Source organism: Harmonia axyridis, chromosome 1 (assembly GCF_914767665.1).
Source record: "Harmonia axyridis chromosome 1, icHarAxyr1.1, whole genome shotgun sequence".
NCBI lineage: Eukaryota > Metazoa > Arthropoda > Insecta > Coleoptera > Coccinellidae > Harmonia > Harmonia axyridis.
Window position 1 is genome coordinate 37,712,822 of NC_059501.1, and position 13,894 is coordinate 37,726,715.

Sequence of the window (13,894 nt, forward strand, 5' to 3'; positions counted from 1 at the left end):
AGGATTATCTCGTACTCACTGATGAAGCATTCGTGTTCAAATTCAAGTGTCTGCCCGACCGTAAATATGATAACTCTCGAAAAGAAGATCCTAGAAACATGACATTTTCAGGGTGAGTTCAGATCTCGAATAGCGCTAAATTCGTTAATGGGCATGTTCCAACTAGGATTCAGTGAAAATGGATGGTTGAAATAGTTTTCCTCCTGATTTCAAAACTACGAATTCGATGGAGATAAAATTTTGCATTTAGATGCTTCATCCGAAATTATATGTCGATCGCATTATCAGAACCAGAAAAATTCAAGAAGAAAAAATACTCATCATCTTCACAACAGACTTTGCTTGTTGTATATATTATATAAAATAATAATTTCAAGCACCATGCAAGTTTTTGTGTTGATGGCGTTATCAGAATCATAAAAGAATATTGGATACTCTATAGTTCTGTGGCAACATATCCGACAGATGGAGATTTTGCTTGTCTATACATATAGAATAACAATTCCAAGCTTCTTGCTGATAGTCATTAGAATCATAAAAAACTCAACAAGAATATCGACAAAGAAAAAGGAAAGCACTGATCATAAGCTTTTGAGCACTCATTCATTCACCCGCCTATTATGTGTTTTTCATTGGCTCAATTGGCGTATCAATGAACGTGCGTTTCAAGGCTCCTGGTGCTTTCTCCTTTTTTTATAATGAGCACTGAAGAGCTACTGAATTCATGCTAGAGATTTTCTGTAATTTTTTTATTAAACAATACAGAGTGTTCCGAAATTGGAAGTACGAAGTAAAATGAGATATTCCTTGCCTAATTTCAAAGAAAAAGTCCTATGAACATGGGCTCACAAAAGCTTCATCTCCCAATACAAGGCGTTTATTCTAGTCCAAATTGTTTGTGATGATTATACCAATTTATCGAATCTATCGAATCTTCGCTACAGATTGGATAGATGAGTACATACCAAAACTTATAATTAATTTATTCATCACAGCTTACTAACTGGATCTTCATAATTAGGATTGTTCTGAGGATTACTAGATAATTGTTCGAATTTTTTTCGGTAGCAGATACGATAAAACTACAAGAAATCAAAAAGTATAGTACTTGATCGAAGTTTACTATTATTATTACAATATAGAAAGAGGGGAGGACGAACCCTATTACTCCACAAAAACTAAAGAGATAGATTCAAATTATGAAAAAAAAAGACCATTGAGCAGGTTCTTGAAGATATTGACACTTGGGGCGCAGGCAATGTGGTCCAGTAGTGAATTCCATCTGTCTTTTTTTTTACATTTTTCTAAACTACTAGGGATCCATAAAAAAAAGTTCTGAAGGAAAGAAGAGTTCCAGAAAAAATATAACCTAGTAGATTTGCATTCAAAATTAGCATATCACATATTGGAAACTTTAAATTGGAATATTTATGTCGAATTTAAGTTGAAATCTTGTTAAGAAAAGGTGATATGAGAAAAAACACCCGGTACCTCAAAAACAAAGCGTTTGCGGGCCCATGTTCATAGGACTTTTTTTCTTGAAACGATCCGAGGAATCTATCATTTTCGTTTGTACATCCAATTCAGTAACACCCTGTATATGAATAGCTTTTATCGAGCATAGGAAAAAACACAATTTCCAACCCTAACTAGCGCTAGATCTGCCACGCCCGACCGCGAAGTTCACATTTGGAGCGGGTAAATTGAGGAAACAACCAGAATCCGTAGTTCTTTATCCCACGGGGCGAGATCATCAGGGTGAAAAACGGGAGGCGGTGTTATCCGCTCGAGTACAACGGACAGAGGATCATCAATTTAGCGAGAGAATCGGAGAAGGCTACGGTTGGCAGCGAAGATTGGCGGCATCGTTTGACCGTTTCGAACTTCGCGTGACCCACGAACTCACCTAGAGATATTTTATCGGGAGGATAATGTGCTTTCATGTATTAGAAAGGGAAGAAATCTCCGATTCGACACGCTGATTGACTTCGATGATACTTCAGGTTATCGGTTACATTATTTCTAACTTATCACTTGAGCAATCGAACGAAGAAAAACTTTTCTAACATTTTCGCTTACTTAGATCCATTTGGTTTTTCTCAAACAATTCCGATTTTCGATAATATAACAACAAGGCAAATTTAACACAATGGTTTGTTATTTCCTTCTGCTCGAAAAATATTCCAAATTCAAAGATTGTTCAATAAAAAGCAAATTGTGAAATAAAAAAAAAGGAACTTGGTGTAAATATTAACTATCAGTTCGACTATACAGGGGGAGTCTTTGACTTGTACATTTATTTCAACCGAAGAATCCTGAGGTCAACGAAAAACCTTTTTTCCTTTACAATTGTTTCTGATTCGGCTCGGTTGAAAAGATACAGGCTGTTGAAAATTCATAAAAAAATGTAATTTTCAGTTATATCTTGCAAATGGAATGGAATCAAAGGAAATGATTTGCAGAATATAGTTTTTTATTGATGTGATGAATCGTTTCTGAACATAAAATTCCATCAAAGTCCGGTCAACTCCAGAATGCTCACTATAATAAATGAGAAAAAAAATCGCATTGGAAAAAAAGGTAAAGGAAAAAAATTGTTCCTTTTGATCTCAGGAATTTTGGGTTGAAATATGTTTAGAAGTCAAAGACTCACTCTGTATACCCAATACCTTCTCATCGAAAGGGGATTTTTTATTCGTTTTTTGGAATACCAAAAAGTAAACTGAAAATTTCAGGAGGGCTAGAACAGGAAGAGGAATGAAGATTTCCGACTAGAAAACCAAGCTGGTAGATTTGATGGAGCGTATCACGGAACTGAAATGGCAATGGGCAGGACATGTGGCGCGGAAAGATCAAACAAATTGGACGAATAGACTGACACACTGGCGAACAAGATCAAAGCGAAGTAGAAAGACCATAGAAAATATGGTTTGATGTCATAAAAAACAAGCAGGGAATAGGTGATTTCAAACGGCACAAGATAGGGCAGCAGAGAAATTTGAAAGAGGCTTACGACCAGAAATGGAGAAGATGTGGCTGATTAAGTAGAATTTCAAAATAATAGGTTTTTTAGATGATTTCATATATAAAAAACACAGTCATTCGACACTTTTTGGAACATTCGATGTGCGACAAATTTAAGCTAAAAAAAAAACATTAAAAAAAGGAATTTTGGCGTGATTAAGGAAGTTCTTTCTAAAAAATTTAGTTGGGCTCTTCTTCAAGTCTTCAGCAACTTTTATCTTTCGGCACTTGTTGAGGGACAACGTGTTTTTTACCCGAACAAAGGTTTAAACTGGTGGTTCGTAAGGAACTGTACTTTCGGGAGAATTTTTAGTCATTTTACCCGTTAGCCACCTTAAAGTCCTTCAATTAAAATCATTGATGAATGACCAGAATGAATAAAATCTTCCGCCAAATCTCGATTTTGAATGCATAATTCTATTGATATGTGGACATTTGCGAGTCCTAAGTGATATTTCAAGCACTTCGAAAAGCTTCGAACTTTCATTTGCAATAAAAAAATTATGTCTGATTCTTATCTGAAATTTCTATCAATTGTGAAAATCTTAAAATACGCCTGCTATAAACCGACAAATTCAGCAATGTAAACAAACCGGATACAACAATAATTCTTTAAAGCCTTTAAACATGTTTTTTAAATGACTAATTCTCAGTACCTTTTATACAGAGTTTACAATCTCCTTGGTTTTCAGATTGATGAAATTCTGATTTGAATTCAAAAAGAAATTCATACTGAAATTATTACTATTTTGAGGCGAAACATTTAATTTGTATGTAATATCACTATTACAGGCTTCATATATTACATAGTTTTAATGTAGGTAATTAATATTTTCAAATTGAATTCTTGACTTTTATCTTTTGAAATTCAGGGATAAGATTATGAATATAGAATGATAATAATAAATTATAGTAACCGATTCTTGTACCATTTTCATGCAACTAGCTAGTTTCCATAGTTTTCGAAAAATTCACTGGACGAAAGATGCTTTTATATTCTATTCTATGTAGGTTTTTAAATTCCAGAACTTAAAATTCGAAAAACAACCAAATAAATAATATTGAATGGAAATATCAAAACGAGATTTTACTAAAAAATTAACTTCCAATGCCATTCAATGAAATTGATTCGAATAACCTGCAGATTGTAGAATCGGAACCAATTCTCCCAACGAAAATAAGTAGTGTTAACGTTACGACGAGATGTCTGAACGGTTCCAAATTGATGATCAACGATTGCGAAAGCAACCGTGTGAAGCTCCGGCTGTTAGACCAGGCAATATTGGTGGCCGGAAATGACCGGAAAGTGGTAGAACTGGGGCGTGACAAGGCGAATATTTATTGAAGTTTGTCACCCCCTCTTTCTGACTTATAATCAACATGAACCGATTGTTCACAGTTTCAATGTCAATTTAATTTATTAAAATTTTTTTTTTTTTCAATATTTTTCATATTATCAAGAAAAGTACCAGAAAGGTAAAATATTAAATAATGGAACATTAAGGAATAAGAAAAAATTGTATATTTCCCAAATTCAATTATTCAATACAATAAAAAATTTTGGGTTTATTATACATGCATTTTTTCATCATAAATAAAATTTCGAGGTTCCTTAAAGAAAGTTACTTCGACGGATAAATCGAAAAGAGATAAAGATTTTGATTCCTAGTTAGAAAAGAGGTACATACAAAATTTTTGTAATGTAAAGGGAGGGACATAAATAACTTCCAAGCCCGTCGCACAGATGGACCAATTTTTTTTCATTAGTATCAAAAATTCAAAGGATGTGTTAGATAGATACACTAACATTCAAGAATATATTTCCGAATGGTTTTGAAACTAGAAGTTAATATAAGCATGGGAACGTATATAAATAGTTGTCAAGATATAGCGTTTAACAAACGAAGGAAATTCACAGAATATTTTCAAACTGCTTGAGGTAATCCTAAGTAATAACAGCTAATAAAAACGTCAATTTTTCAGACTAAATACATTATTTTTCAACATTATTACACCATGTTCCACATCCACATATTTAATGAAAGAAGAAAAAATAATTGTAAATCATTTTTTAACGAAAATCATTTCTGAATTGGGATTAATTTCCAAGATAACATTTACATGATGTCCCGCAATGACCACAACGAAAGTAAGGAGAATATAGATCTATAGTGTGAAAAAGTATCCAAAATAAAAGTTAGTTATTAACTTGACCTGTTATTATGGAGTGACAACGGTAGTTTTGGCGCTGTGTTGAACGTTAAACTCAAAAAAATCACCGACCTGGCGTCAGGAGCTTGATCATTAGGCTAAGCGCAAAATGACTCGCAGTTTCGTGAGGCGTCGCAGCGTGAGTCGCGGCGGAATTTTGAGGAGGTTAGCTGCGAACGCGGGAACCGCGCAAATACGATCGCAGTACTTGCTTTTGGTTGCTATAACGCAGTTGGTTACAAGCTCAAAATGGAAACAGCTACTGCTCTTTTGTTTGACTTCAATTCTGAATCTGATTCGGAAGATGAGTTTGTCTCCGAAATGTTATTTTTTACCTCCCAACTGACCAAAAGAAAGGCAGCGAGAAGTTTATACCTAAAAAGAAGAAAAAGTCACGGAGAATTTGCTTTAACCAAAGAATTTAACGACGGACAATTTAAAAATTATTTTCGGCTAAACCGTGACCAGTTCATCGAAGTGCATGAGATCATCAAGAAAGAAATTGACGCAGAAGGATGTAACGCTACAAGGCCCATCGGGACGGAAGAGAAACTAAGTGTATTTCTAAGGTAACTTTATTTTATTTTCATTAACTTAATTATTTCTCCGCAAAAGTAGTGATAAAATTCATCAGCTCGTTACCACTGCTACTTGTGGAGTAATCGTTTTTTTCCGGATGGATATCGGAGGGGCTTAATGGTGACTGTTCTGAATAGAAACTGGTTGCTGTTGATGCTCTGCTGTTGGATGGAGTGGCTGCAGGAAGAGAATGTAAAGTCTGGTAGTAGGGTTGCTGCTGATCAAGGCTGGGCTGCTGCTGGACAGCAGGACTAATTCCCAGTAACATGGCTTCTGCTTGTGAAACTTCGTTGAACAAACGATTTTTAATCATGTGTTGATAGGAGGATGGCATTCTTTTAGTAGATTGGTACATCGCCAAAAAAAAGTTAAATAGGGGATCATTATGTGTGAGTTGTAATTGCTGTACCAAATTTTTTCTCTCTTCGTTTCTTGCTTTACTTCTCTCTTCATGTTTCTCGATAGTCTCTTTAAAAAGTTTAGTAACATTATCATTCTTAATTTTTTTAACTGATTTGGGGGTTGCAATTGACGTTCGCTTTGCAGATAACATTGTGGGAACAGTTTCTGAAAGTGCCTTGGGTTGGGATTCATCCTCCACATTTTCAGGTTGCTCCTCTATATTCATTTGTTGTGAATGTTCTTTGTCTACCTCTGCAGCTTCTACATTGATTTCAAAATCTTGTGTTAGGATTTCAGTTTCACCGTCTTGGCGGAGGTTTCCTTCCTTTGATTTATTGGCCATATAAGGCTGCAGAAATCCCATCTGTTTCTGAAATTTCCATTCTTTGATAGTTTCCGCACCTGCTCCACTTTTGAAACATTTTTGTTGTCTTCGAATCGCATCTCTCAATGAATGTCGTAGTTTTTCCCACAACGCCTTTGCTTCAGATCCTACAACAATATATATTAATAAATATTAAACATCTTCCAGATTCATGGCAACAGGAAACAGTTACAAAAGTATGGCGTACAGCTACAGAATGGGTATTTTAACTCCGCAGGAGCGATACCTTGGCAGAGGGAAAGTGTTGCAAGAGGGAAATATTGAGATATGTACAGTTGATGGTAATTTTTTGGACATTTTTTTCAGAAAATTCTCTGTAGCTTTGTTAATAATTATTGCAAGATTACCCTATTTATAATAAATGAATAAACTTACCACTTTTCATTCCGATTTTTTTAGCGATTTCCACCCACGCCCTCATATAGTCTACATGGCTTGTATCGTACAAAACTTGCCGAATTCGCACGGCTTCAATCAATTTTTCTTCCATTTCTCACTTCTACTCACCGTGAATACATACAAGAAACTGCGGGATGGACACTGCGTTCCGCAGGATCACGTTAAGCAAAACCTGCGTCACGTCACACTGCTATTATGTATGCGCAGTGGTATTTATTTATTACATTCACAAAATCTCGCCGTGACTCACGCTGCGTCACCTCACGAAACTGCGAGTCATTTTGCGCCTGGCCTTAATGCGCCCATTGTGCCCTTGGACATAAACCAAATTTCTATTCTATTTTTACGGATCACCTAGTCGGATTTTGCCCATTATCTAACTCAATTTCTAGGTTTTTCCGTTCAAGAGTTATCGTGTCGACTACTGGAAGGAGATAATTGAATTGGGCCACGAAGAATTCGTCTTCAGCGAGTCGAACCCTATCGTTTGAGACAATTCTGGGATAGAAATATCCAAAAGATAGACATAGTAATTATATGATATGGCCTTTTGTTCGGGGAACGAACGCTCGAAAAAATGATAATAATATCTTTTTTATTATTATAAAACTCTACTTGTGTTATAGTATCGGTACATGAAATAGGCAAATTTTTTTATTGATTTAGTATGCGGCAGTAGCCAAGTACACTTTGCTGGAATAAATTTCATTAAAAATGTCTCCCCGAACATTTTTTCACTGTATCTTTAAGAAAAAAATTGAAAATAGTAGAATAGAATAGTAGAATGTTTTTTTCCACATTCATGCAAAAAGCAAAACTTTATTGAACTATATTTAGTGGAAAAAGAAGTTCTTTATTGCACTAGTGCAATAAAGTTTTTATTGCACTCATCTGTCATTCTACTTCAACGTGCTGTCACCAATTGTTCTTTCACTTTCAACATTGAGGGTAAAAATAAAGTTTGAGTTAAATTGTTCGTAACGTATTAGTTCCTGTTTCAATGCAAATCGATATTAATAATAAAGTATTCAAGTTGCGCTTTTCATTTTCCTACACCTAGTGCCGCACCTCAATAAATCATTTTTTGCTTTTTGCATGAACGTAGAAAAAATGTTGTATGCAACTCGTGCAAAAATTGTTTATTGCACTCGACGTGTTGTCCAACTCGGCCTAACGGCCTCGTCGGACAATTTCACGTCGAGTGCAATAAACATTCACTTTTTGCACTTGTTGCATAAATAACTATATTATATACATTCTTCCTAATCTTGACGAGGTGTTTATGGGACACGATATATTTTGATATCGAAATTCACTTCAAGAAAACTGGCTGTAAGAGAGTGTCAATGAACTGTTCAAGTTCAAATTTTTAGTATTATGGTCACTCAAAGAAATACCCTATAAATTTAGCGAACTTACTTAATTAACACTATCTACTATAATGCTTCAGCTTTTGGAACATATTGAAACCACCAATGCTTAAATGATTCTCATTATATTTTCACCGCAGATCCCAGTTCTAACGGTTTCGGAGTCACGCAATCAATTGAAATTTCGATTGAGAATTTATTTTGTGGTTCAGTTTGCATGATAAGATAGTCAAAAGAAAATAGTTTACGATTTAACTCTTCCATTTTCATGAGAGCAACTCCACTGAAAGATTGCGTGAAATGGACTAGTTTAGTGATGTTGATAATACTATATTTGACACGATAGAATTAAAATATAAAGCAAACTGATAAATTAGTGAAAAAATTTTGAAAATCCATCAATAAATGACTGAGGAATAGATTATTTAAATTTACATATTTTAGCGCGGAACGTCTTTGGTCTGTGACGTCACGGCACTTGCCTGTGGTCGCTACACCATAAATAACGTTTGAATACTTAGCCGCGCCAAGGATCTCGCGCCGTTTGTAGTTGTACAGTGTAGTTTTAACTCGAGTGTTGTTTTTATGTCACCATAATGGAAGAAGGCTTCGTGAAAAGACGAAGTGACAATTTGCCTAAAATAGATATATTCGCAGTGATGGAGTTTTTTTCTTCAAATCCATCTTATGTCAGTGCTGAAATAAAAGGAGTTAAACTTTTCAAGTAAGTATCTACTTTTGAGTTTGCTTCATCATGGTTCAACTTATAACGATGATTTATTTAAAAAACGTTTCATAAACAGTTTGTAGTTGAGTACTGGTTGTTGAAGTCTATCCATTATCAATGGCAAAACATATTTATGTGAGGAGTAAAAAGTAAAAAGAGAAAAAAGTAATTTATTTGTATGTATATAGTAAGTTATTTCAGCCATCGTGTAACGAACAAAACACGACACGAACGGCACAAGTGATTGTACACCAATGAATTCGTCAGCACTCTGCGAATACCAGTCGTCTAGTGTGTGACGTCACGACACTTACACGTACTATGAAATTATTCTTCCAAGCGCAACTTCAAAGTCCCATAACTTTTTCATTTCTAGAGATATTTCAATGATTCTTCCACATTTTTGTTTCATTTTACTTAAATTTTTAGAATTAATCCTTAACAAAAAAATGAAAACTAGTCCATTCACACCGTTTCTCGTGTCGATTTAACCATTCCCAAACCTCCCCAAGTTACGCCGCTGGCCGGTTGTTAGGCCGGACAGATGTGCCCCGACCCGCAGGATCCCGGAAGTTCGGAGCAAGTGCGCTGTCAGTGTCACACCGCACGGACGCTTATTTTTATTGGGGGCGCCAAGGGCTATTAAGTTGGCAGCACTAACCGCCCGAGAACGGGTACGGTAACCGCAGATTCGGCCGGAATTAAGCGAGACGGAAAGGGGAGATATCGGGCGGAGAGAGAGGGGGGGGTTGGAGGTCGAGGAGGAAGGAACGTGTTGAGGATCAAACGACTTCATAGCTGTTGATGACTCATTGGAAACGGCCCGGACGACGTAAGAGGAAACTCGTGAGCCCGGAGAGCTGTCATCTGGCGACAAATTGGATCAAAGGAAATTGGATTCATTGATTTGTTGTGTTCGGCGGGTGAAGAGTCAAAATTGCCTCCGAGAGGGGAGCTAATGGAGCCTGATCCTACATGACGAGCGTCCTCGAATGGACGGACAACAGCAGGAACTAGGAGTCGAGAGGGCTTTGAACTATTCAATTTGTTTGGATCGATTAAATAATTTACAGAATCGTTCAACGATCTGCTTCTATATTATTCGATGTTTTTTATCCTTATGGCCAGTTGCACCATTTGCCTAAACATTGATTAAAATTTAAACATGGATTAATTTCTGATTTCTCTTAATAAATCAGAGAGTAATCAATGTTTAAATTTTTAATCAATGTTTAGGCAAATGGTGCAACTGGCCCTTACTCCCTTAGGACTCTGTGAGATGAATACATCGTTTAGTTTACCTTCAATTCATTCATTTTCACGTGATATTTTCAGTCACATAGTTTAGTATAAAAAGTTGGTGTAACGAAATGGCGAATACGCTGGTTTCAGATTCTCTTCGATGTTTTTCATCGTGACTCTTCTAGGACTATGTGAGATGAATACATCCTTTAGTGTACCTTCATTTCACATTATGTCATTTTTACTGAAATTATTCATTTTCACATGATATGTTCAGTCATATAGTTTAGTATAAAAAAGTTGGCGTAACAAAATGGCGAATACGCTGGTTTCAGATTATGTGTATCTATTTTATTGCGGCATAAATATGAAAAAAATGACAACTTTGTGTCCATTCCCTTCACAATAATATATCTGTATGATATATTTGGTTTATTTTTGTCTTGGAATACAATTGCAATTCTAAAAAAATAAAATTAATAACCAACCAAAAGAAAATTCAAAATAACTAAAACTACAATTTGAGTAAACGTTTAACAAATCGAATAACTTGAACAACTAAATTGATATATTCGATTTGTTAAATTGTACAGTTTTAGCTATTTTGAATTTCTTTTGGTTGGTTATTAATTTTGTAATTTTTAGAATTGGAATTGTATTCCAAGACAAAAATTAACCAAATACATATAACTATCATACAGATAAAATATTTTTGTGACGAGAATGGACACAAAGTTGTAATTTTTTTCAACATTTATATTGAATTACCTCCATTAAGTAGACTCAATCAATTTTTATAATTTAATTGTGGCATTTTACTATAATAAATCTTTATTCGAGTGTACTTAATAACTTCCTCTAATTTCATTGCAATCAGTATAGGATCATTCCATATTTTCGAGCTACATATCATCAAATTAGAATTTGTAGTTGGTAAGAATAATCTGGAAGTATTTCAAATTCTTCTTAATACTTATTGTTTGAGAAAATACTGAGATTTGATCATTTAAAAAGCCCGTTTAAGGAGATTAGCGGAATACTTTTTGTTTACAGAATTATATATTTTGACTCATAAGAATTTAGAGGGTTATCTGTTGTTTAGTTTCTTCATTTCTTCGCTAGTTAATCTCAAGACTAATTGGCAATGTTTGGAATGTCCTGGAATGGTGTCCAAATATTTATTGAATTCAAGAAAATGTTCATTCAGAGCACTGAAATTTTCAGAAAATGAATCTATTTCGAAACTTGAGTGAGAATATTAAAAGCATTGTATAAGTATGTTACTAAACACAAATTAGATATTAATATAAGGAATTTATTAATTCCGAATTCTTGACGATGATATATCATTATGATATTTTATTGATGCATTAGATTTTAATAAGTGTTAGTGTCTACTTAATTGAATTGAGTATCTGCATAATTTTAATTATGTTACTATTGCGTATAAAATAATATTAAAAAGTAATTTTTTAATATTTCTTTCTTGTACGGATCGCTAGCTAAAAACAATAACGATGATATTATCTTTTTCTTGTCATCAGATGAACTAAAATTTATGAGCAATTGAAATTTCATTGATTTTTTTATTCGAGCTCAATTGCAAGAAGTGAAAATCGCACAACTAAAATACTATTCAATATTTTGTAACCCGAACGAACACCAGTAACATATGAATCACATTTCGAATATAAGGAATAGTCTGTTATTGAGAATTTAATGATTTTAAACAAAGTTTATACTTTGTTTCTTTGAATTTGGTCTCTTGCTTCCAACCATTAATATTTTTTGGTAGTATAGGTTGTTAGTATTTTGAAATTGAGGTCGATTACAGAGAACAATCAAATAATGCACCAAGAATTACATGCAATTTGTTCTTATATTATCCGGATAAAGACGAGATTTCAGACAAGTTTGAATTTGAGAAGAATGAAATTCCACATAATTTCTCTAGGTATAATATAAATTTCATTCATAAGCGAAGGAATTTTATTTCAAGTTAAAAAAAATCATTCACATCTTACATGTGAAAAACTTTCACAAACTTTACTTTGAAGAAAAAAAATTTGGTTCTATTATCAATATCATTGAATTCCATTTCGTGAAAAATAAATTTTTAAAAATTAAAAACGAAATAAATTAATCTTTTTAGTCGATGTAAACAAATACACAACAAACGAATATTTACGTCATAACAAACACAACATGAAAACGTCAAGATATTAAAAAAAGACTCACCCCCGTTGGATGTGGGAAAAAAATAAGGATGGGAGTATCCCAAATTGGAGGAATAGCCGTACTTGAACTCCATATTCACCCACTTCTTCACGCGCGCCAAAAAAACACCCAGTCGAATGGGACATAAATCGTGGTATCCTTCTCGTCCGATGTCATAACCTTAACAAAGGTCCATTTTCGAGAGAGAATCAACAACCGACGACCGATGCCGACGGATCGCGTCGCGAACACGAGAAGAAAAAAAAACAGAGAAGAGAACGTCCTGTGTAACGTAGCGAGGACGACGTCGTCGGTGAGAGGGTGACGACGCCTGGGCGTGATACCACAAAAAGGCGTTTATTGACAAGCGCGACTAAACTCGGCGGTTCGGGACTGCCATATAACTCGCTCTCGGTTCCCCTATATCTGTCTCTCCTCGTCGACACGAACTAGGGTCCCCCTGTGTGTGTGCTATACTTGATTTTGTGCCGCCAGCAGGGCAATCGGGGGTGGCTGCGCCAGGTCGGTATTACCGCTTTTCCCCTCGGATTTAGCTTATCTCGGGATTAGATGGAAGTATCGGCTTTCCTCCGTCATCGTGTTTCATCTGATTTTTTGAATTGGGAATTTGATAGAGGAATCAATACCTTGAAGCATTAATTGATCGTTTTAAATCATATCTCTGAAATTTTTCAACCTTCAAAGTTCATGGATCGTGTTTCATTTGTGAGAGGATCCTATGTGCCAGATCTTGTACGAGTAAATCTATCTGTATACTCGTTTACTCTTTTCTTTTACTTAATTTGATTTTCCAACGTGATCTAAGGTCGGATGCTTTTTATGATAAACATTTTATCAGACATGTTTCTGGTTCTATACCGTTTCAACGATCAGTTCAAAAGCCAAAAAATTGACTAATCCACTGTATTTCGCTGTTTTAGAAGGCTGTAGAAGACTAAAGAATATTCGAAGCGAATACTGATGTCGATTTCAGAAAATGAGTTCCAAAATTTCCATTGGCATGAGTGTATTATTTGGGAAGGTGATATCTGGACGAAAAATACGTTTTTATGTATTATTGCCCAATTCCTGTTGGTTTTTGACAGAAGTATCAAGCTTAATGCAATTTAAGATTTTTATTTTCATGAATAAGCCTTTAGAATCGTTCAAGGAAAGAAAATTAACTATTCTGAAATTTTTACAGTTCACGTTTTGGTATATTTAGACCAAATAAACATTTTGAATGTAGTTGAATAGTTGACTTGGATATGGATATTCAATAAGATGAAATAGTAAAATATAATGATAAATTCGCAGTGTTTTCATATACAGGGTGCT

At 34.7% G+C, this 13,894-nt stretch overlaps 2 protein-coding genes across 3 annotated transcripts in view; one reads left to right on the plus strand and one right to left on the minus strand.

The window, feature by feature from the left end:
- Positions 1-13,894, minus strand: part of LOC123671254 — a 64,892-nt gene that overhangs the window by 12,055 nt on the left and 38,943 nt on the right. The window lies entirely within an intron of this gene.
- Positions 5,132-6,988, plus strand: LOC123671255. The gene is made up of 2 exons (XM_045605001.1): positions 5,132-5,804; positions 6,749-6,988. Exons 1-2 carry the CDS (start codon positions 5,485-5,487, stop codon positions 6,957-6,959), a joined length of 531 nt encoding a protein of 176 aa, XP_045460957.1. The 5' UTR covers positions 5,132-5,484; the 3' UTR covers positions 6,960-6,988.

Coding starts and splice junctions, on each gene's coding strand:
- LOC123671255 (XM_045605001.1), top strand. CDS start 5,485: ATGGAAACAGCTACTGCTCTTTTGTTTGACTTCAATTCTGAATCTGAT. Junction 5,805..6,748: donor AAACTAAGTGTATTTCTAAG/GTAACTTTATTT, acceptor AACATCTTCCAG/ATTCATGGCAACAGGAAACA.